This window comes from Homarus americanus, unplaced genomic scaffold, assembly GCF_018991925.1.
Source record: "Homarus americanus isolate GMGI-L3 unplaced genomic scaffold, GMGI_Hamer_2.0 scaffold20930, whole genome shotgun sequence".
Taxonomy (NCBI): Eukaryota; Metazoa; Arthropoda; class Malacostraca; order Decapoda; family Nephropidae; genus Homarus; species Homarus americanus.
In genome coordinates this window covers 6,484,253-6,509,689 of record NW_024748502.1, presented here as the reverse complement: position 1 = coordinate 6,509,689, position 25,437 = coordinate 6,484,253, and the positions used below count along the sequence as shown (strand labels likewise).

General features: G+C 43.7%; 3 protein-coding genes across 3 annotated transcripts; all 3 read right to left on the bottom strand.

Annotated features, from left to right (window-relative positions):
- Positions 1 to 1,842: 1,842 nt before the first annotated feature.
- LOC121880285 lies at positions 1,843 to 3,123 on the bottom strand. The gene has a single exon (XM_042387441.1). It carries the CDS (start codon positions 3,121 to 3,123, stop codon positions 1,843 to 1,845), a length of 1,281 nt encoding a protein of 426 aa, XP_042243375.1.
- Positions 3,124 to 3,237: 114 nt separating this feature from the next.
- LOC121880284 lies at positions 3,238 to 4,020 on the bottom strand. The gene has a single exon (XM_042387440.1). It carries the CDS (start codon positions 4,018 to 4,020, stop codon positions 3,238 to 3,240), a length of 783 nt encoding a protein of 260 aa, XP_042243374.1.
- Positions 4,021 to 4,073: 53 nt separating this feature from the next.
- LOC121880282 lies at positions 4,074 to 6,865 on the bottom strand. Its single transcript, XM_042387439.1, has 3 exons — positions 6,754 to 6,865; positions 5,633 to 6,723; positions 4,074 to 5,279 (listed from the first exon to the last, which is right to left on the bottom strand). The coding sequence occupies exons 1-3, from the start codon at positions 6,863 to 6,865 to the stop codon at positions 4,074 to 4,076; spliced, it is 2,409 nt and encodes an 802-aa protein (XP_042243373.1).
- Between the last annotated feature and the right edge of the window lie 18,572 nt (positions 6,866 to 25,437).

The window sequence follows — 25,437 nt, the reverse complement described above, 5'->3', positions numbered from 1 at the left end:
ACATCAACCTAGAGAAGTCGACTTGTGAAAGAGACCTAGGGGTACTGGTAAGCCCGGACCTACGGCCTAGAAAACAGTGCGTTAATGTTCGAAATAAGGCAAACAGAGTATTGGGTTTTATATCTAGAAGTGTAAGTAATAAGCGTGCAGAGGTCTTATTGCAACTATATCTTGCGCTTGTCATGCCGCACCTCGATTATGTGGTTCAGTTCTGGTGCCCCTATTATAGAATGGATATAAATTCACTAGAGTCGGTGCAGCGAAGAATGACAAAAATGATTCCGGGACTTAGAAACCTTTCATATCAGGATATGTTAAAGAAACTTAACTTGCATTCCCTAGAAAGACGAAGAATGCGGGGAGATATGATAGAAGTATTCAAGTGGGTGAAAGGAATCAATAAAGGTGATATAGATAAAGTTTTTATAATATCCGAGCAGGATGGGACTCGGAACAACGGATTCAAGTTGGATAAGTTTAGGTTCAGGAGGGAGATAGGAAGGAACTGGTTTACAAATAGGGTGGTGGACGAGTGGAACAAGCTTAGCAACTTTGTAGTAAGTGCTGGAACGCTGGAAAGTTTCAAAGGGAGGCTGGATAGATTCATGGATGATAGAGAGTGGTAGTAACTCTCGACAGGAGCTGCCATGCACAGGCCAACCGGCCTATTGCAGACTCCTTATTTTCTTATGTTCTTATGTTCTTATAAACATGACATGACTTACAGCCTAACACAATATTAGTTTATGTGTTTGCTGCTTGTGGTAACACCCACTCCGTTGAGCGTTCACGCTCAAAACCATGTTAGGCCTTTGATACTTAATGCTTTGTCACGTTCTTGTGACCATGCTGCCCTCAGGCTGGTGGTATTCAACTTTAATTTTGTCACGTTCTAGTGACCATGCTGCCCTCAGGCTGATGGTATTCAACTTTAGTTTCGTCACGTTCTTGTGACTATGCTGCCCTCAGGCTGGTGGTATTCAACTTTAATTTTATCACGTTCTAGTGACCATGCTGCCCTCAGGGTGATGGTATTCAACTTTAGTTTTGTCACGTTCTTGTGACCATGCTGCCCTCAGGCTGGTGGTATTCAACTTTAATTTTGTCACGTTCTAGTGACCATGCTGCCCTCAGGCTGATGGTATTCAACTTTAATTTTGTTACGTTCTTGTGACCATGCTGCCCTCAGGCTGGTGGTACTTATTAGCTCCTTAGGACATCTCGGTCCTTTGACGTTCGGACATCACCTTCTTCATGTGTGGATACCCAATTCATTCTCCTGGCCGACTCCGTCAACCCTTTCCATTGCTCCCTCCAACAAGCATAATTTTGTCACAGGTCGCAACATTGTGGACGTCGTCGTCTTAACCACTGCCAGTCGGACAAGTCAATCCTCTCAGCCTTGACTTCCATCACTCGACGAAGGTGCCATTTGTTGAGTGGATTATTTGCTTCTGCTATAATGATTAGGTCACCAGGGCGAAAGTTGCGCCGTGGTCTGAAATGCACTTGTCGAGTTCTGAGTTGAGGGAGGAACTCCGTCAGCCAGCGCTTCCAAAATTGATCTGCAAGGTACTGGACATGCTTCCACCTTCTGTGGTATGATTCGCCTATTGACCTTCCACCTAAGGGAAGATTACCCTTTTGACTTAAGTGCAAAAGATCAGCAGGAGTGAGAGCCTTTGGTTCATTTGGAGTGTTTGGAACCGGGGTCATTGGCCTCTCGTTAACTATGGCTTCCACTTCACAGAACAGTGTTTGCAGACGTTCATCGTCTAAAACTTGAGAGCCCACAATCGCCTGCAGAACTTTCTTTACTGTGTGAATCTGCCTTTCCCATACTCACCCCATGTATGGGGCAACTGGTGGATTGAAGACCCAGTCAATATCTGCTTTCAGTAAGGCACCTCTGAGTCTGTCATCTTGCTCCCAACTTTTCACTGCTAGTTTGAGCTCTTTGGCTGCCCATACCATGTTTGTCCCATTATCCGACCTAATACGCTCTGGTGTACCTCTGCGTCGTGAGAACCTTGTTATTGCGTTGAGGAAGGCATCTGCGTCTAATGAGGCCAAGACTTCTAGATGAACAGCCCTAATAGTTAGGCATGTAAACAAACATCCCCAGCGCTTAACCTGTTTCCTCCCTACCTTGATAATGAATGGACCAAAACAGTCCGTTCCAGTGTAAGCAAATGGAGAGTTGCCAGGAGTGACACGATCTATTGGTAAGTCAGCTTGCCTTTGATGCCGACTTCTCCAGTTGTTCCGTCGGCACACTACACAGCGTCGTATGATTCTATCAAGCAAGCGTCTGCCCTGGGGAATCCAATACCTTTGCCTCACACACGCCATCGTGTGTTCTCGTCCGGCATGTCCGGCTCTCTCTTCGTGCATCTCCCGCACTATGATATCGGTGATGTGGTGGTCTCTAGGCAGCAAGATTGGCTCCTCACCATTTCGCCCAAGAAGGGTTCCTTTAATTCTTCCCTTTGATCTGAGCAACGTTCGCTCGTCCAAGTAAGGTTCCAGTTTATATAGCTTATTGTCCTTCGGCAGCTCACCCTTTATGACAGTTTGGATTTCTTTCTCATAAGCCTCTTTCTGCACCAATCTTATAAGTGTCTGCTCAGCCGACTGTAGTTCCTCAGTGCTTAGCCTCTTCAGTTTGAGGCTCAGGTCTGCGGTCCTTGTACTGGACCCAAGCCACCAAATGAACCTTTTAATCCATGCCACCCCTTTCACCAAGAGGTACCATGATGAGTACCTGAGCCACAATTTGGCGAGGGACCACTTTGACTGCTCGCTCACTGCCAGAGCAACTACAGATCTCTGGTGTACTTCTCGTTTCACCTCCAGTAAGTCGTTCAGAACTGCTGGCAGTTCCTTTCCCTTTGGCCACCGTTCTTCAACACTGAGTAAAAAGTCAGGACGTCGTATCCACCGAGATCCTGCAACCAGGTCAAGGACAGGTAATCCCCTAGTTACATCATCTGCTGGGTTCAGCGATGTGCCGACATGTCTCCACTGGTCAGTTCTTGACAGCTCTTGTATGACTGCTATCCTGTTGGCTACAAACGTTTGAAAACGTCTGCTCGAATTGGCGATGTACTGCAAGACTAACATGCTATCCGTCCAAAAATAAGATTCGTGTATGGTCATGGTCATTTCTCGGCGAATCGTTCGATCAGCGTTCACTGCCAGGACAGCTGCACAAAGTTCCAGCCTTGGTATTGTCAGTTACTTGATTGGGGCCAGCTTGGCCCGTCCGTACACGAAAGAGCACTGGATACTTCCGTCAGCGTCTACCATTCTCAGATAGGTCACCTTACCGTAAGCAGCCTGCAATGCATCGCAGAAGGTGTGCAGCTGTGCTGAGATGAGTTCTTTAGCACATGCTGTTTTTAGGCATCTGGGTACCCTTAATTTCCCTAGGTGGGCCAGTTCTCCTAGCCAGGTGCTCCAGGTCGTGTGATTAACAGCTGATAAAGGTTCGTCCAACCCTAATCGACGCCTGCATTCACACTGAAATAATATTTTAGCCCTGATGATGAATGGGGCCACGAACCCCAGTGGGTCACAAATAGAACTGACCAGACTTAGTACTCCTCTCCTGGTCGCTGGCCTTGAGTTTGGTTGCACCTTGATGGCGAGCTGATCACCTTCCAGGAGCCACCTAACCCCCAGGGCTCGCTCCATTGGCAATTTGTCTTGCCTCAGATCAATTTCCTTCAGTGCATTTTGCCTCTCCTCCGGTGGGATGGTAGCCAACACTCCTTTGTGATTACTGGCCCACTTAGTTAACCGAAATCCTCCACACGCCAACAGTCTTCGAAGCTGACACGCTAACATTGGTGCTTCATTTGATGAGTCCAGCGACATGAGCAGGTCGTCAACGTAGAAGTTGACTTCCGCTTGCGCCACCATTTCGGGAAACTCGGATCTGTGGTCTTGGAATGTGCGCCGGAGAGCGTAAATTGCACATGAAGGGCTCCACACCTCACCAAAGATGTGCACCTTCATCCTGTAAGTTACTGGCTCTCTACTCAGGTCCCCATTCTCCCACCAGAGGAATCTTAACGCATCTCGATGTTCTGGCGCTTCATGGATTTGATGGTACATAGCCTCCACATCTGCCATGATGGCTGTAGTTCCTTGGCAAAACCTAAACAGATTCCAAGTAATTTGTTGTTGAAGTCTGGACCTTGTAGTACCTGGTCGTTCAGCGATGTCCTTTTGTGTTTGGCTGCACAGTCAAAAACTATGCGTACTTTGTTTGACTTATTTGGGTTCAACACCGGGTGATGAGGCAGATACCAGACCAGTCCAGTATCTGACTTCAACTGGCACTTAGGCACTGATTCAGCATATCCTTCAGCAAGCAGTTTATTTATTTCCTCTACGTATCCTTGTCGCAGCCGTGCGTCCTTGGATAGTCTCCTTCGAAGCCCATCTAGTCGACGCTCAGCCACGGCCTTGTTGTTTGGGATTTCCGTGTTCTCATTACGGAACGGTATGGGAAATTGGTAATGACCATTAGTTTTGATGCCTGTCTCTGACCATAACCTCAACACTCTTTTGTCCTCAAGTGAATGAGCTGCTGACTGCAAGGCTCCTGTGTCCCCACTTTCCAGCTCCCAAAAAAGCTTAACTTGTCTTTCCAGACGGGTTTCAGGACTCACGACAGTTTCGGTCATCAGGTATCCTGACATACAAACTCCTTGTGCGTCTTGGTGCCCCACCGGTCCATTTACTGTCCAACCCAGTCGCGTTTTTATGGCGAATGGCATTCCATTCCTTCCTGCTCTGACCTCCAAAGGTACCAGGGCTTGTGGCACATCTTGTCCTATTAGAATTTCTATGTTGTTGCTCTGCAATTCTGGTAATTCCACACCTCGCAGATGGGTCGACCTTGAGATATCACTTGTGTTCGCTACGGAGTTGTGCAGCGTTGTGGGAAATTTTGTATAATGAGTACTTTCGGGATAAGTATGGTTCTGCGTCGTTTCATGCCTGCGCCAACCACTTCTAGATCTACCTCCGCTGACTCGAGTATCATCTCTTGGGCAAGTGTACCCATGGTTACCAGGGTAGGTGTCCCTTTCACCCTTAGTTTCTGTGCCAGATCTTTGGTGCAATAGTACCTGTCGCTGCCTGAGTCCAAGAGAGCTAAAGTTCTGATGTGATTTCGTTGGTGTGAGTCCTTTCCCCGAATCTTCACACTCACTATGGGCAGTACAATCTTGGCATTTTTCGTCGATAGTCAGATGTCGCTTTCGCAGCTGTATGGGTTTTCATGGGAGTCCTTTGTCCCTGTAGCATAGACATGGCCTATTTTTCCGGCCATGTACGAACTGTCGTTGGCTTTCTGGGCCATGCCACCATCAGAGGTGCCTGCCATTGTCTCCTGTTTCACCAGACCTTGAAAATTTCGCTTTACGCCACCCTTGCGTGTGTTTGACATACTTGCAGTAAGTGCCTCCCTTCGTTCTTGATGCAACAGGCTAGAATGCTTCTCTTTGCACCCATCATTGCCACACCTGAAGCATGACCAACACTCAGCAACAAGGTGGCCCACTCTCAGACACAAGAAACATCAACGTAATCTTTGTGCCCTCTCTAACCTCTCCCTCACTGACATGCTCCGGAATTCGTCGCACCCTGCAAATCCATGTGCTCTGGAACACACTAGGCACGAGCCTTTTCCAGAGTTTGTTTCTCCTCCATTGCCTTTCGCTTCACTGATAGTCACTAGGCCCACGGCACGTTTGCTTGACGATGATCCTTCTGGTCTTTTCTTACTTCCTTCTTGATTGTCCTCGCTTGATAGCAGAGCCATGTCATCCATCGTCACCGCTTTCTCCTCCAAATATAGCGCTAACCACTTCACCAGCCCTGTTCTGTGTCCTGTCGACTTCTGATAATTTCGTACATCATCCACACAGCGTTCCCTCAAATTGGGGGGAAGCTTAATCACCAGCGTTCTGAAGGTCTGCCATGTTTCAAGTTCAGACATCAAGTTCAGATTCTCCAGATGGCTCACTGCACCCCATAGTTGAGATGCCAGTTTTACCAGCTGGTCCGCATATGCATACTTATCTCCAAACCTTTCCTCCAGGATCTTGATTGCCTTGTTGTAGGCTCTGTCTGGCTCTAGATAGTCGCATCCCATGATTGCTTGATGTAACTCTTCTCCTTCACAAGCATCCATGAGCAGTTGGTACTTGTACTTCTCTGGCACGGCCGCATTTGTCATGTATCGACGGAAGGCATGCATAAAGGTCCAAAACTCCGCCCGCCCTTGTCCTTTAAACTTGGGAAGTGTGGCTTGCGGCATGCGCATCATAGCCACTAGCTCTCTTATTTCTTCACCCTTCTCTGATTCTCCCTGTGGATGCATAATTGTGACTTGAGGCGCTTTGTTTGCAAGCATTGGCGGTAAAGACGATGCCATTTTCTCGACATTGACCGATGCCTGTTGCAGGGTTTCTTCCCGTACTATTGGCTTCTCATAATTGCTGGAGTTATCTGTCGAAGGCTGTGAGCTGTCACTTCTTCGTGTTAGTGCTGATGTCTCTTGACCCGCCACCATTCCAGTGTACATCGTTTTCATCCACCCTGCCTTAAGCTCTCGCAGGGCTCGGTTTACTTCATCCGACGCTGCCTCAGCTCTGGCCACTGCTTGTTGATAATACAATTCCCTACTGTGACCTTCCAGAGGATCTCCTGGTATTGCAAGCTCATTTCATGTTTCACCACTCTCTGATTGTTCCTCGGCGGGCGGATCCATTGTCATTAGGTCAAAATGTTTGCTTCTATCTAGGTCCGACTCTCCTTCCATTTCATCAATAAACCCAATCTCCGACATCTTGCTTATTCAGGTAATTTGAATTGCGTTCGTTTCCACCACTCTTGAATCAGGTCACGTTCGTGTGCCTCGTCATACACTCGCACCTGATATCATTACAGACTTTACACTGATATTTGGGTGATTTACAAAGCAATATCACTTCAGTCAATTATGAGTGCTAATTGTGTTCTGCACTTACGTCAGACAACAATAATGACATGTGCTTTCATTCTCATATGCACTACACTGGGTGTGATGAAGATCACCCAGACAAGACTATTTTCTGGACTAACAAGGTTTAACTATTATCGATGCGAGAAGTATACGGACGTTGCACTGCACTTCTCGCCACTGGATACACACACCCACGCGCACACACACGTCCCTCAAGTGACGCGTGTTGGTGAGCCAAGCTACACTAAGAGTGGCTGAGCTCACTCTGACAACATTATTTTCTTCAAGAACAAAAGGTTCAAGTATTATCACCACTATAAATCTACGGGCGTTGCACTGTAATCCGTGGCACTGGGAACACGTGCGCGCGCACGCACACACTCACGCGCATCCCTCAAGTGGGTTGAGTTGAGTTGACCTTGGTTACTGCTGCCCGCGCCTTGGTTCAAGGTAGCACTGCTACACAGTAGACATTCACGTTTGACTATAACCGCCAGTCAGGCGGTTAAGGATATTTAGACTTCACGTAGTACTCGAACATTATAATTCGGTCAAACCTGTTGAATACAATTCATTTAGTATTTCAAATAAGTCATACATAGGCACTCTTACATAAATGTTTAATCCAATATATATTTACATAACAATCATGGCTATGTAATTAGTCTTATCTTAACACAAAAATAATGACACAGTCTACCTGTGTACACAATAAGTACTAGTTAAACTTACGTGTTGAAAGTCTAGAGAGAAGCCAGGGTAGGTGTTGACTCTAAGATATGGGTAGCTATACTGAAATGCCCACCCTATAACCTGGCCCCCTGGCTGGTCAGCTATGGTTGAGTCAGGTGATAATAATTATACATAAACAAACTTCCTTCACACCCTCCAACCTCCTTCTGGGCCTCTCATCTTCAACCATCTCAACACTCTACATACTGCATACGGGCAAGCACACCCAATAAACATGACATGACTTACAGCCTAACATAATATTTGTTTATGTGTTTGCTGCTTGCGGTAACATATATATATATATATATATATATATATATATATATATATATATATATATATATATATATATATATATATATATATATATATATATATATATATATATATATATATATATGCTGTATATATATTGCTTACCAATGGGTAATCCAACCTGTATTAAGCAACCTATATATGGAATTCTTTGAAAAGAAACTATTAAGTAATATTTTACCACCTTCAGCAGTCTGGTTTAGATATGTTGATGATGTATTATGTCTCTGGCCATGTAATGAGGACCTAAAAGCTTTCCTGCCACAACTTAACAACTTAGCCCCCTCGATCAAATTCACTATGGAATTAGAGCAAGACTGTAAATTGCCATTCCTAGACTGTCTGATACACAGAATAGGTAACACTTTTAAGTTCAGTATTTATAGAAAACCAACTAATGTGTGTTCATACATTCATTATTATTCTGCCCACCATAATATAGTCAAACAGTCAGTATTTTCAACAATGTTTTTACGTGCTTTGAGAATTTGCAGTCCGGAATTCATTGATGAGGAATACAAATATATCTATAATATTGGCTCAAACCTTAAATACCCTAGATCTTTCACAGACAAATGCCTAAACATTACTAAGAAAACTTTTTATAGAACTGACCCCAAGCCCACCCATGACCATAAGAATATCTTAATATTACCATTTCACAAAAATTTCTCACACATTCCTTCACAACTAAAAACCTGGAACGTCAATGTGGCATTTAGAACTCATGCACTGTTAAACAAATGTTAATCAAGAACTCCCCCAACAACACAATTGGTTGCATTTATAAAGTTCCTTGCAAGGAATGTAATATGTTTTACTTAGGCCAGACAGGTAAAGATCTTGCAACTAGAATTAAACAACACAAATACAGTGTTAGGACAGGCCAGGAATCCAATGCTCTGTTTGTTCATTTGAGGGATAACAAGCATTGCATTGACTGGGATAATGCCTCCTCAATATTACCTTGTAATTCAATTGATAGTAGGAACATCATAGAATCTAGTCTTATTAAACATACCGAAGCATTCAACATGAATTTGAGTAATGGCCTGTACAAACTGGACAATTTTGTAATTAAGAAGATTTGTAACCAAGTGAGAAAGTTGGGTCACCTTACCCTCTGACCTGACCACCAACTGTTGTGTGCTATTTAAAGATTAGTAGGGTCATTACCTAATACCTGACCAGTATGGACCTGGTCTCACCCTCCTCTGTATATATACACTTTGGTTTGTATTTCTCTTTAGTCTGTACTCACCCCTGAAGATGTGAATTACACGAAAGCGCTTGGGAACTTCGTGTTTTCTTCTTTCCTTGTGGTTATCAGCATATACCTAGATCACGCCTCTACAGTGATTTTATATATGTATATATATATATATATATATATATATATATATATATATATATATATATATATATATATATATATATATATATATATATATATATATATATATCAGAAAATAAGAAGTCTGCAATAGGCCGTTTGGCCTGTGCATGGCAGCTCCTGTCGAGAGTTACTACCACTCTCTATCATCCATGAATCTATCTAGACTCCTTTTAAAACTTTCCAGCGTTCCAGCACTTACTACAAAGTTGCCAAGCTTGTTCCACTTGCCCACCACCCTATTTGTGAACCAATTCCTTCGTATCTCCCTCCTAAACCTAAACTTATCCAACTTAAATCCGTTGCTACGAGTCCTATCCTGCTCGGATATTATAAGAACTTTATCTATATCTCTTTTATTGATTCCTTCCACCCACTTTAATACTTCTATCATATCTCCCCGCACTCTTCGTCTTCCTAGGGAATGCAAGTTTAGTTTCTTTAACCTATCTTGATATGGAAGGTTTCTAAGGTCCCGGAATCGTTTTCGCCATTCTTCGCTGCACCGACTCCAGTGAATTGATATCAATTCTATAATATTGGCACCACAACTGAACAGCATAATCTAGGTGCGGCCTGACTAGCGCAAGATATAGTTGCAATAGGACCTCTACATTCTTATTACTTACACTTCTAGATATTAAACCTAATACTCTGTTTGCCTTATTTCGAACATTAACGCACTGTTTTCTAGGCCGTAGGTCCGGGCTTACAAGTACCCTTAAGTATCTTTCACAAGTCGACTTCTCTAGATTGATGTTGTTAAGGCTGTAAACATTGACAGTATTTGTTCTTCCAATATTAAGTACGCTGCACTTCCTGGTGTTGAATTTCAATTGCCATTTTTCTGACCACTTCTGCAGTTTATTTAAATCCTCCTGAAGTATATTTGCATCCTGCCTTGAATTAATCTGTCGCCCTATTTTGGTGTCAACCGCAAACTTGCTTATGTCACTGCTGACCCCAGTATCTAGATCGTTTATGTAGATTATGAACAAGAGTGGGCCCAGTACTGACCCCTGGGGAACCGCACTGGTTACACAGCCGTCTCAGATTTAACACCATCTTCGCTGACCCTCTATGTTCTATCGGTGAGCCATGATTTTATCCAATTTAAAACTTTCCCCTCGATACCATGAGCCTTAACTTTTCTCAGAAGCCTCTGATGCGGTACTCTGTCAAAAGCTTTGCTAAAGTCTAAGTAAATAGGACATATATATATATATATATATATATATATATATATAGGACTTTTTAGTTTAATCTTTTAGTTACTTAATTTAATTATATTTTTTTTTCTTGGCTCCCTCGTCTTAATTAATTATGGTACCTGAAATAAAGGGCTGTCATGATAGGACAGATCATGTAAACAACGTTACTCATATTATTTATATACAAAGGAATTACACCAATTCATTAAAGATCAAAACTTTTCGTGCCGTTTACACCAGTACACAAAAAATAAGCTAACCCTAAACTAATGGGTTCATACCCAGTTTATGAGAGCACTAACCTCTCTTTTTTTAATGTTAATTTCTGCCTGTCAATTAACATTTATTTTATCCTTAATCTCAGGAACAACCCTATCCTTTCAGCCACTTCATGATTCGAAGCTTGAGCAGGCCTAGAGCTTAATCTCTTACTTTTTATCCCCTTCATTATTAAAAAAAATAATAAATTCTCCGAATCTGTCGGTTCTTTAACATGTTCGAATAGAAAATTGTCTCTCGGAATTTCTACAAAAAGAGTAGCGGGATTGTTAAGGTCATTTAGCCATGTATCATTTCTCCAGTCGATGTCGCCATTGTAATGATTGATTGTCAGACCAAAGCTTACAGCCCAGAATTATGTCACATATAACAACAAGTACACCACAGACCTCGTGGTACCACCACATTCCGGGTTGACACACCTCAGGTCGACCCAAGGGACTTGACCTCGCCCGCTAATGACGTGAGCCGGTGACCTACAACCGCACCTAGCCAAGACACCTGGCCAGGACCACACCTGCACACAACTATCCAAATCAAACCAGTTCAGTGTTAATTGTTAGAGGTCAGAAGCCGGCTGGGCCGACCCCATATAAAGGCCCTACAGTCCCGTCCACGGGCATTCCATTACGATTATCATTCTGATCCTGGTCATACTGATCCTCATTCTGGTTGCTGTCATCTCTCTCCCGTTCGGGTCGTCACTCGGTTCACTCAGCAGAGTCACGCACGTCCCCTCCCCAGGTCGGGAGGGAGACCTCCCGACCAGACCACGGCATCGCCAGCTAAGCAGACTCTCCCATAGGAGGCAGCCCAGCCAGCACTCACTGGGCCTACGTCAGGGTACACGTGAGTCTTGTCAGAACGTCCTAGGGTGAGTTACCTACTGTGGGAAGTGTATTCATTCAGGTGTGTCCGATAGTCAGTGTCAAGTAACGTAAAGCATAATGTGTTAGTACCCCGATATAATAGTGATATTAATGTGTCCATGTCATTGAGTGAAGTAATAAATAGTTGTATCAAGAGGTGTTTAACAAGTTGTCCCTTTAAGAAGTGATATATGTGTATTGACATACGAGATAAGATAAGCGTAGTGACGCTGTGCAGATGAACATCCAGGCCACGCTACCAAGTTTCCTACCTTTACATTCCTACTCTCTACACCTCCTACTTATATATATATTCTTCCTCTCCTTGTGTCTTTGTCTCATTACACCATACTTAAAGTCCCGCACGACAAAGAGGTGGCTAGGGTTGAGAGCCGTTGTGTTGTCAATTAACGTTCTGAAGTTGCTATTGTTTAATAAGCTACAGTTTGGGGATCTGTAGGTACATCCGACAATGAGTAAGTCTCTTCCTTTTAATTTAATTTTACACCACTTTTATTCTTCAAAAACACCCTCCCCTTGCATCATCACCTGGCTCGCTCTAAGGTCTTGCCAAGCATATACGTATAACCACATCCCTCTTGTAAGTTGTTTGAGAAAGGTTCGTAAATGAATCATATCCGTCTATATTGAACTCACATTCCTCCGGGTCAATTCTCTTGTTCTTGTACAACAGTTCACAACCCCTATTATATCGGGTTGATGCACTTTGAGTAGGGTTTCAAATTCCGCTCTCTTATCAAGGAACGTGTCATTATTAGTGTACATGACTTTCAAACCTAAATTTGTCCTCGGTAACGTTTCTAATCTTGATAGTGACTCCAGCCTCCCTCCATTCTCAGCAGCTGTCTCGTGTACTAAATACATTATATTTTGTGGGGTGTGGTCGGAGATACCATTGTTTATATGGTCCTCGCCTCCTCCTGGGTGGGAGGAAGAGCAGAAGGGGGTGTCCCGCTGTCTTTTACTCTGACTTTTATCCTCTTCGCTACTAATCGGCGAGTTAGCCGCTTTCCCAGTCGGTCACGTCTCTGTTCCGCGCTGTTGGCAAGTATTGAACATGCACTGGTTACTGAATGTATCTGAACCTTCTCCAGTGTTGGTCAAATCAGGTCTTGAAAGATCTCACACTCGTTGCCGTCACAACACTTTCTGGCAGGTTGTTCAAAGAGTTCACAATTCCTGGACTTGTGACTTCTTCAACCTTGAGCTGTGATCCCTTGTGGGGCGGGCGTCCACCAGCTCCAGGTATGGACACTCGATTGAGTAAAGCCTTTTGAGAAGTTTATAAACCTCACTTAGCTCACCCCTTGCCCGTCTGTAGTAAAAGCTAGGCAGTTGCAGTCTGGTGGCCGTCCTTTGAACATTTTCAATCAATTGACAATCCCTAGCATATTTTGGGGACCAGGCGGGGTGACAGTACCCCAGGCGGGGAAGCACCTCACTCTTGAAGATCGTTACGAGGGACGGACCGTCTAGATATCTGAACGTCCTTCTTATAAAACCTACTAGTTTAGCTTCTTGATTCACCTTCTTCTCACAATGTCCCGACAACTTCATTTCATTGTCATCATACACACCCAGGTCCTTTTTGCATTTGGTCTCCATTAATGCAGTTGCTTCGTCCTGTTGGGAAATATTATGTCCTCCTTACCGTTGATGCATCCTCTAACACTCCGTGACATTGAATCTTAGCAGCCATTTCTTCGACCACTCTTGAAGCTCACAGATATCTTTCTGTAGCTCTTCACAGTCTTTTTGGTTCTTAATTTTCCTGAATAACTTGGCATCGTCCGCAAACATTCGTATGGAGGAGTGTATAGCTTCCGGCATGTCATTTATGAAACAAACAAGCAACATCATGCCCAATATACTGCCTTGTGGTATCCCGCTTGTCACGGGTACACATGCCGATTGCATACCATTAATCACCACACACTGCTTGCGATCATGCAGAGAGTCTCCGATCCATGCTAAGACACTGTCCCGAATCCCGTACCCTTTCAGTTTAATTATTATCCTTTCATGGGGTACGCTGTCGAAAGCCTTGGCAAAATCTAGGTATATATTATCGATATTGCCACCCTGTTTCAAAATTTGGATCCAACCATCCATTACCTTGAGTAATTGTGTTAAGCAGGAACGTCCCGGCATAAAACCGTGTTGGCAGTCCTTTTGAAGGTTGTTTCGTACTAGATGTTCCTTCATGGCATCTCTTATAATGGTTTCTAGTGCTTTACACACTGTGTTGGTCAGGCTCACTGGCCTATAATTATTCGTGGAGTGACGATCGCCCTTCAAACCGTCTGTCCTCAAACGGAGGAAGATTGTTCGCATCCTCTCTTGTGAATACAGAGGAAAAGAATATGTTAAGCGCCTCCGCCTTGTCCTGGTCCCCTGGTTCTGTCCTGGTGCGTTTGCCGCCGCATCTTTCCCCTGAGTACCAGGGTTATATTATAACCCATGCACATCCGTCCCTGTTCCTCTTTGAATCCCACCTCTTCTACTTCAAGCACCACAGAAGTTTTTTGAGATGTTCCCTCTGCATTACCGTGCGATCAAGGTTTATGAATATACCTCGAAATGCATTGCTCTTAGCTAAGAATTTTGCCTTTTGAGTAACTTCCCATTTCTTCTCCTCACTCACTAGTGCGATCCTGAGGGAACGAGGCTTGTTTTCCTGCCTTTGTCCTAGCCTCCTCACGTCATCAGCGGGAGCTGACGAGCCTCTTCACAGATATTCTGAAACTTTATCTTATCGTGTGTTTCCTACTCTCAGCATCCTTCGAGTGACTTTCAAAGACTCCAGACACTAATATTTTGTTCCAGTGTTCGAATCATTTCCGTTGTTCCTCCTCTCCCATATCAGAAGATCTACTAGTTACCATTTCTTCAACACACTTCTGCAAGGTCCCGAGCCTCTAAAGTTCCTCTTCGGATATTGCATTACTCTCTGTCACCTTCTGTGACCCTGCTGCAACTTGAACATAGCTCTTCTTTGATACTTCCTCTATTCTGTCAGCTGCTTCCCTCGTCTTACTGAGAATCTCTTTCCCAAATTGCTCTAGTTTGACACCTAACAAGGGTCCACCTTCCTCTATTTTCGTCTTAATGTTTCTCTTTCCCTTGTGATCTGCAACAGCCTCGTATACTTTGGTTATACAATCCGGGTAATACCAGCAACAGACTCCATACTTTACCGGATTCTGTAACATATGTTGTTACCTTCATACTGGTTAAAAAAAATAAAATGTTTGAATTGACAATTGATTGAAAATTTCCTAAATGACACAAGTGTCAAACACTGATTACGGTATGTTATCAATGATCAGTCAATTCACATTCCTCGCTTGGCCCTGATTCCTTTACAGATAAAGAAATATATATAACTTACAGAAAGGGAATTATCTGTGCTAAGAAAAAAATAATATTTTCTTTTAGAGTTCACCATCCTTAAACAACCAGACGTGACATGCACCTCGGATTCTGAGACAGATTGCAAGCACTTTTATTATTATTACATGTTATATTTACTCTATTAGTATAGTATAGTAGATTGTTCTAGCAAACAAAGCGCACATGTGAATAAAGAATCACTGCAATTAACTTCAAACCTCCTCTTGTTCACACTATGACCAAAGTTTAACATGAACAGTACGAATGTTATCTGCATAATATAGCAGATGAGGAAAATAATAAATTAAACTTAAGCCTCAATTGAGTTAATAATTCATCATTTACGGATACCATTACTGTAGGTAGAGGGGCACCTGCCCGCACTCCCTGCTGCCCCCCTCTCACTCCACATTCTCTTTACGTCACTTCACCTCGCTATACTACCGTCCACTAGGCAAAAGATACACTCTAATAACAGTCTATTTAATGCAATTCTTATTAAACATGTAAAAATTCCACAAATATTTACATTTATATATTTGTTTTATTTTGTTTTTACTTTGATTCCATAGTATGCTTACTACTGCGAGCTTCCTATAATCAAATACAGAGCTACCACTCAACACAAAACCTGACGAGCCCATGTAAACGCACTAGTGAGGGGGATTGTACATCTATGAGTGTTAAAAGAGTTGTGAAACAAGCTTTCTCAACCCCTGAAAAACCTGTTCTGCATATGCCTGGATGTGTAAAAGGTCCCCGGTGACTGGAAAACGGCCTACGTGAATCCTATATACAAGAAGGGCGATCGTCACTCCACGAATAATAATATACCAGAGAACCTGACCAGCATAGTGGTTAAAGTACTAGATAGCATTATAAGAGATGACATGACGGAACATCTGCAACGAAACATCCTTGTAAATGACTGCTAACACAATTTGTGCCGGGACTCTCCTGCTTAACACAATTACTCAAGATACTGGATGTTTGGAATCAAATTCGGGAGCAGTGCGGTAATATCGACAATAGATACCAAGATTTTGCCAACACTTTTGACAGCGTACCCCATGAAAGGATCGGAGCCTTTCTTCATGATCTCAAGTAGTGTGTGGTGATTAATGGTACGAAATCGTCTTGTGTACCCAGGGATGGCCCGATGGGGGGGTGGGGGGTGGGGGGGGGGGTGGGGGGTTACCCCCCCAATGATTGGTTAAGTTGCCAGAAGTTGGCCACAATGATCTAAAAAATTCAGGGAGATGGTCAAGAAAGGACAAATACACACACACACACACACACACACACTAGTAGCAAGAGGTAACACAGTGGATCATTGTTTGAATGGTTATGATGATGCCAGCTGTAAGATAAAAAAGAAAGAAAGAAATGTGAGCGTGAATTAGCGAACTATGAAAAGCAGCCTACTAGTTTTGGGCTGTTGATAGTAATGGTTATTGAGTTTATAATTGAAACATATATGCACATTTCCCTATATTTGGGACTGGAAATTGGAACATGGTATCTACAGGGCGTTAGGGCGGGTCGTGTTGCGTCTCTGTAACAAAGCGTGTTCGGCATTCGGGCCTTCGATGTAGAGCGGCAGAAATTGGACAGTGATTACATAAGTTCGTCAAGATCGTCTTAGTGAGGTGAAAGTGTAAATCGATGTCGGACTTTTCATGCTAGACACGATTGTATTTTTGAAAACTCAATTTCCACCGAGTTGGAGGTACAGCCAGGGTCACAGGCCTATAACCACACAATCACTGCCACATGACAAAGCTTTTATTTTATTTTATTTTTTAGGGTGTTGTGGTCACGGCTGTGATAAAGGCCAACCAGGGAGTGTAGTACTGTGCCTTCAGTTAAATCCGTTCATAGTTGTCATCAGTGAATGCAGAAGAGACTAAAATAACTTAAAGTGAATACATATTGGCAATCGAGCTGGTAAGGACAACTGCCAGCCTATTCGTGTCATAGGTGCCACAGAGACTTTAAATTTTATTTTGTTTGTGTGCTTTCTTAAGGACTGAATCTGTGTTTATAATACACCACTCACAGGGAGATACAGTGTACACAGTGATAGTTCAGAGTGTCATCAGTGACCGCGGAAGTTGTAAATAACTTAAAGTGAGCGCTCACTAGCAAGCAAGCTGGAAAGGCACCGTGCCAGCTGAAACCAAGTCGTGTCATAGGTGCCACAGAGACTTTAAATTTTATGTTGATTGTGTGCTTTCTCAAGGACTGAAACTGTGCCTACATTACACCATTGACAGGGAGATACAGTGTACGCAGTCGCAGACGACAACTCTATAGGCAACAGAGAGGAGCTAAGTACTTTTTCTCTCTTTATTTTCTTTGAAATAGGTGTAGATTTATACACAGTCTGCACCCCCCCCCCACAACAACAACAACCATGAGTTTAATATGTGATTACTGCAGGGAGACGTCGGATATGGAGGATGCAGGCCTAACTAATGCAACGTTTAGGAAGTTACTAACTGCCGTAAAGCTATGCTCGTTGCCAAGGGTATTGCCCTGATGTATAGTCGAAGGTGAATGAAGGATTGCAATCCATAAGGGAACGAGCCTTTAGGACGAAAATAGATGAAGCAGGAGCCCGTTGGAAGGACAAACTGGAGCAAGTTGATGAAAGAGATCCTGCTAAGACTGGGAGGGAAGGAAATACAGGAATGGAGGTGGTTAAGCAAGAGAGTTATGCTTGACGTGCCAGGAGGGCCACGGGGTGAGAGGCAGAATCAAAACAGGTCTCTACAGTGATTGGGACCTGAAAGTGTGTCGAAGAAATGAAATTAACGCACTGACTGTTAGGGGAGGAGGAACACCAGGAAACGGCTCAGCGCAGGAACAATGTATTGCTTGTGGAGTCCCAGAGAGCAGGCAGAGGAATCAGAAAGTAAGGGAAACACACACGACAAGGTGTTGTTTCAAAATATTTGTACAGAGGTTCTGAAGATTCCAGCAACCCTCAGGATGGGGAGGGAGACTGGGGACAAAAGCAGGCTAAGCCTCGCCCTCAGGACTGCCACTAGGAGTGAGGGGAGAGAAATGGTAAGTTATCCGGCAGGCAAAACTTAGTGGAGCGAGACGGGATGTATTATTCACCCAGACCGCACACGCCAGCAATGCAGAGGAACAGCACAAGAAACCCAAGGGACTTGAAGCAGAAGAGGAGGAAAGCCGAGGAGAACGGGGGACAGGTGCACATGGGTTATACCAGGGGAGGGTAGAGGAAACAAGCAGCTGACACAGGGGCCAGGGGCAGCAGTGCACCCTCCACCCACCAACCCCCACCTGGGAGGCGGCACCAGCTCAGCCTACCGACAGGAGGAACGAGCAGCTGTGTAAAATAATGACATTTTTAACCACACCCTGCAAAAATACAGTGTACTTAGCAAATGCTGCAGCTTCTGAGAATGGGAGCGGGTTTATTACTAAGAGCAGAAAGAGACGTTACCGAGAACAAATTTGGCTTGAATGTCATGTGTACACTAATACCGACACGTTCCTTGATAAGAGAGAGGAGTTTGAAACACTACTAAGAGTACACAACCAGATATTGTAGGAGTTGTAGAACTGTTGTACAAGAACAGGAGAATCGACCCAGAGGAATGAGCCCAGTATTGCTGATATGACCATTTATTGAACCTAACTCAAGAATCCTGCAGGAGGGGGTGTGGCTATATTTACGCTAGGCAAGACCTTAGAGCCAGCCAGGCGAGGGCACAGGGAGAGGATGTTTTGAAGAGTCCAAGTGGTGTAAAAAATTAAATTAAAGGGAGGGACTACTTATCGTCGGGGTGTATCTACAGATCCCGAACCAGGCTCACTAAATCAAAGGAAATTTCTAAGAACCTTTAATAAACAATGGCGATGCCCAACCCTCAGCCACCTCCCTTATCATGGGGGACTTTAACCATGGCGACATCGACTGGAGAAACGAGTCAACCCGGAATGACTTGAATAATCCCACACTTTTTTGTAGAAACCTGAGATAATTTTCTTGTTCCAACATGTGGGAGAGACCCTGGACACATTACAGAGCAAACACCTGCCAATTTTCACCTCATCATAACAAAACGAGGAGGGTATGGTGGGCCAAAACCGAAACACCCCAGCTCTGTGCTGGCACCAGTCACCATACAGTGTCATTCAGATTTAACTGTTACCTGGGGTTCAAGATAAGGCCAGGCCAGGTGCAAATATTACAAGGAAATTACAATGATGAGGGAAGATGAGGGTATCAACTGCCTGACTTATTGTTAAGGTACAAGAACGTGCAGACACTACGCTGAATATCATAACTAGTAAAATGACCCATTTGATCGATAAATATATACCAAGACCAAACCCAGTGCTTCTAGGAATACGAGGGGATCCCTACACATGAACCATGCGGCGGTCGACAAAATTAAGAAGAAACCCAGAAATTCAAGACGTGGGTTGTCAAACGATGAGGTAAGACAGGAGGATGTATGCAAGAGCCAGAAACCAAGCAAAGGCAGAGGTAGGAGGGCTGAAAAGGAGTTCCAGAGGCTGGTTGCACGCGAGGTCAAGGTCAACCCAAAGGGCGTTTTTACCAGCTATGCAAAGTTTGAAATTGAAAACGCGAGTAGGAGTATCAGACCCAGAGGCTTGAAGATGGTAATTACGCAGATTCTGACCAGGATAAAGCTGAGGCATTGAACAGCTTTTTTCCCTCAGTGTTCACAAGAGAGGATGCAATTAACCTTCCTGGTGTTTGAGGACTGACGGTTCGACACAGCACTGACCCACATTGGTAATCTGCTAGTGAAGAGGGGTATTAGAAACAACTGTCCAGGCTAAAGGTCCAGCAAGAGTCCTGGACCTGACATGGTGTATCCAGAGTGTTAAGGAGTTGTGCAACGAGCTTGCAGAGTCTCTGAAGATTCTTGTTTGTAAATGCCTGATGAACAAATGGTCCCCAGTGTATCGAAAGTGGTTTGCGTGAGTCCCATCTTCGGCTAGGGCTGGGCGCGATAGGCACTCCACGAACAACTATAGACCGGTGAGGCCTGACCAGCATAATATGTGCCACTTGAGAGTATTATCAGAGATGCAGCGATGAACATCTACTACGAAAAACAACTCAAAGATTGCCAACACGGTTTTATGCCGCGCTCTTGTTTGACACAATTGCTCAAGGTATTGACATTTGGACCCATATTCTAGAACGGGTGGTAATATCGATACAATATCACCTAGATTTTGCCAAGGCTTTCGACAGTAATTCTACGAAAGGCTGAAAATCAAACTGGAAGGGTGATGAATTGGGAAATGTCCTATGGATAGAAGACTTTCTACATGACCGCAAGCAATGCGTGATTAATGGCACGAAATCGTCATCTGGTACCTGTAATAAGGGGTACCGCAGGGTAGTGTATTAAATGTTGTTTGTTTGTTTCTATAAATGATATGCCTGACGTTGCATTAATTCTCCATACAACAAGTTTGCCGATGACGCCAAGTTATTTCTGGGAAATTAAGAACCAAGCGGACTGTGAAGAGCTGCAGAAGGACCCTCAGGGCTCCAGGAAATGGTCAAGGAACATGTTGAGATCCAATGTCACGAAGTGTAAGAGGATGCACCTGCGTACCAACGGCAAGGAGTAAGGTACCATATGTCCCAACGGGACTAAAAGAAAATGTACTAGTTGAGACTGGTGTGAGAAGGACCTAGTGTATGTTGACAAATGAGCTGAAGTTCTCGGGCCATTGTGAGAAGAAGGCAAATCAGGGCAAATAAATTATTGGCCTTATAAGAAGGTCGTTCAGATATTCAGACGGTCTGTCCTCGTGACGATCTTCAGGAGGAAGTAAGCCTTCATCTGGAGTACTGTCACCCCCATCTGGTCCCGAGACATGCTAGGACCGTCAGCTGGCTGAAAATAAACCAAAGGAGGCCACCAACTGGTGCTCAGACTTCGGCATCTCAGCTACCCTGAGAGATTTGAGCGCCTGAACTTGCTTCTAGCTTATACTACAGACGGGGCAAGGGGACCTAGTTGAGGTGCCAAGAGGGGCATCCCAGGGGGCACTACCTGTTGAGTGTCCTTACTTGAGCTGAGGACGTCGCCTGGCCAAGGGGTCACAGCTCAAGATTGAAGAAGCCGCAAGTCCAGAAAACCGTGGGAGGGCAAACTTTTCGGAGTGAGAAGAACTCTTGGAACAATCTACTGAGAGTGTTGTGGGACGGCACTGAGTGTGAGCCGCCCTTTCAAGAGAAGACTTGACCAACACTCGGAGCGGGTTCAGGTACATTCAGGAGCCGGTGCATGCCTTCCAGTATTTGCCAACAGTGCGTGACAGAGACGTGACCGATCGTCCGGGTGCAATAGCGAGCCGACCTTTTGGTGAAGAATATAAAGGAAAGAGATAGGTGACTGATCGCTCAAGCGGCCAATGCTGACCAGGCGGCGAAGAGATAAAAGCAGGCAAAAAAGGAAAAAAGTAACTGCTGTGTTGTCGGGTTACCTGTGGAACCATTAACTAGAGGTGAAATGGAGGCAACATTCATAAATGTTTATTGGATAAGCTTTCAAACCCAAATAGTCTTTTCTCCATTTATTAAGAAAAAAAGCTATTGCACAATAACTGGGATATCACTGTAATTAATGCTATGAGCTGTGTGTGCTAATGTAATGAGTGATTATCAGACCATAGCTTACAAGCCCAGAGAAGTATAACACATATAACAGCGAATATATATAACAGAGAGTGTGTAGAGACCTCATAAATCGCCTGGTCCAGACGAGGTATATGCTAGAATATTAAAAGAATGTAGAGATGAGTTGGAGAATCCATTAGCAGTTTTATTTAATAAGTCATTAGAATCGGGCCTAGTGCCAGAAGTTTGAAACTTGCAAATAGTCCGATTTCAAAAAGGGTGATAAATCAATAGCATCAAATTACCGTCCCATTAGTCCTCACGTCAATCATAGGCAAGTTGCTAGAGTCAATTATTGCTACAAAAATCAGAAGCCACCTTGAAACATTCAACTTAATTCATTCTTCTCAGCACGGGTTCACCCAGGGACGTTCTTGTCTCACAAATTTGCTTAGCTTTTTCTCAGAAGTATATGAAGCGGTAGATAATGATAAGTCATATGATATAATTTATTTAGATTTCAGAAAAAGCATTCGATAGAGTCCTCATGAGAGATTGATAAGGAAGGTAGAAGCAATATGAATAGGTGGACATTATTAAAATGGATTAGGTCATGGTTAACTGGTAGGAAACAAAGAGCCCATAAATGGATTAAAGTCAGACTGGGTGCGGTCAAAAGCGAGTTCCCAGGGATCTGTATTAGGCCCTCTGCTGTTTGTTATATTCATTAATGATCTTTTGATTTAAGCATAACTAGTAGGATTAGTAAATTTGCAGATGATACCAAAATGGGGAGAGTGATAAATTCAGACAGTGTCTTTGAACACCTTCAAAGAGATCTAGATACTCACATGAGTGGTCAGTAGACTGGCAAATGAATTTTAATACTGATAAATGCAAGGTACTACAGATAGGGAAGACGAATACAAACGTTAAGTATAAACTAGGTAACACGAAATAGAAAACTCAGTTTGTGAAAAAGATCTAGGTATTTGTTAGCAACGACTTGAAACCTAGAAAAAAATGTATTAGCGTTCGCAACAAGGCAAACAGGATTCTTGGGTTCACATTCAGGTCTGTGAGTAACAGAACTGCTGACGTTATCTTGAAACCTTACCTAGCATTAGTGAGGCCACACATGGATGCGGTTCAGTTCTGGTGTCCTTATTATAGAATGGACATAGATTCTTTGGAGAGAGTACAAAGAAGAATGACAAAATGATCCATAGATTCTTTGGAGAGAGTACAAAGAAGAATGACAAAATGATCCATAATATTAGAAACCTTCCATATGAAGAAAAGACTGAAAAGCTTAGCTTACATTCATTAGAGAGGCGTAGAGTTAGGGGAGATATGATAGAGGTGTACAAGGGGTAAGTGGGATTAACAAGGGTAAAATGGAAGATGTTCTGAAGCTCAGTAATAACGAAATAACTAGAACAAATGGCTTTAAATTAGATAAATTCCGATTCAGAAAGGATATAGGCAAGCACTGGTTTGGTAATAGAGTTGTGGATATGGAATAGGCTACCGAGTGCTATAGTAGGATCGGGGACGCTAGGGAGCTTCAAGACGAAGTTGGATAGGCACATGGAAGTGCTGGGATGGGTGTGAAAAGGATCTGCCCTGTATGGGCCAGTCGGCCTCCTGCAGTATCCCACTTTCTTATGTTCTTATGTTCTTATGAACATACCAGGTGGGCACACCCTGCGCCAAGACCCAAGGGACCTGACCTAGCCCGCTAATGACCTGACATTCTAAGACACACCTGGGCATGACCACACCTGGACACAGCAGTCCAGATCTAACCAGTTTAGTGTAAATTGGTTAAGGTCAAACGCCGCCTATGAGCCCCCATATAAAGGCTCTGCAGTCCTGCCCACGGCATCATTCTCATTCTGGCTGCTATCTGGCTCATTCAGCTCATTCTGGTCATTGGTCATTGAGAGGTCATTCTGGTCACTCACTCAGAGTCACGCTCTTCCTCCCCCAGTGGGGACTTCTGACGTCACCGGCTAAGCAGAGTCACAGCCAAGCACCCACTGGGCCTACGTCAGGGTACACGAGTCTTGTCAGAACTATTCTCGGGTGAGTTACTCATCTGGAAAGTGTATTCATTCATGTTGTGTCCGAGAGTCAGTGTCGAGTAACGAACATATAATGCTAATACCCAGATATAATAATGATATTAATGTGTCCATGTAATTGAGTGAATTAATAAATAGTTGTATCGAAGTGGTGTTTAGCAAATTGTCCCTTAAAAACGAGACATACTATTTGTGTATTGATATGTGAGATAAGATAAGTGTATTGACTCAGAGTAAATAACATCCCGGCCACGCTACCAAACCTTCTTATCTTTACATTTCTCTTACTATAATTATTCTACCTATATGTAATCCTCTTCTTGTGAGTTTTGTCTCATTATACTAATAAGGGACACAGCTTAGGTATAAATAGCTTCTTAGACAAGTCTCAGTGGCTTCAACGATAGCCAGCTACTTAATTAATGACTCTGCAGTCAAGGTGTGAGGGAACAATGGGAATAAACTGTCACATTTCCAGTTGATGACTACTCATGGCTCATAGGAAAGTTACCATGGGTGATGTAATTATATAACCCTAATGTATAACCCACATTTATATAAGTATTACTGTCTGTTAGCTAAGAGATAATACATTGCTCGGCCACTACCCTCCGAGATCTACAAGGAGTAAACTAACCACATAGTATAACACAAGTGATCGTGGGCCCTTCGTGCCCTGTGGCGAGTCCAGTGATACAGTTTACCGAGGCCTGAAAGTTCGAACGCTCTGTGGCTTTAGTGGGCAACCACACCGTCAAGCTGACAGCACATAGCCTTATCATTTTTCAGCTTAAATGAAATGGTTAATTAATGCCTTCCTACCGAAACCATCGACATGGGACCAGGTTTGTTTCACTCTACGAATTTTTGGTGATTTTTCCATCAAGTTTAATGAAAACAATTGTGCCGTTTCGGCTGCCCAGAACAGACACACACACAGACACAGCGCTATTCCTATAGTATATTAGACAAGCATAACCATGATTATAACAACCACGACTGTGATTATATCACTACGGCCATAATTATAACAACCACAACCATGATTATAACAACCACGACCATGATTATAACAACCACGACCATCTGGAAAACGATGCCGTTGTATGCTGTCGGCCGGACGGCAGTTGCTCACTAGCCAAAAACACGAGCGTTCAAAGTTTCACGCTTTGGTAAACTGTACCACCGGATTCGCCACCGGGCACGAAGGGCCCACGATCGATGGTCTATAACTATTTTCTGTTTCCATTTCTTTATTCTTCTATTTACTCATCTTCCTTCCTTTACTAATCCAAACAACATGAAAAACAAGTAGGCTAAGAGAAAAAGTGGGGGGAGGAGGAGGGAGCCATAAGATAACTGCAATCGTCCGGCTGACAGCGTACAGCGACTTCATTTGCCAGCTTAATTAAAATGGTTAATCAATGCCTTTCTATAGAAACCATCGACATGGGACCAGGTTTG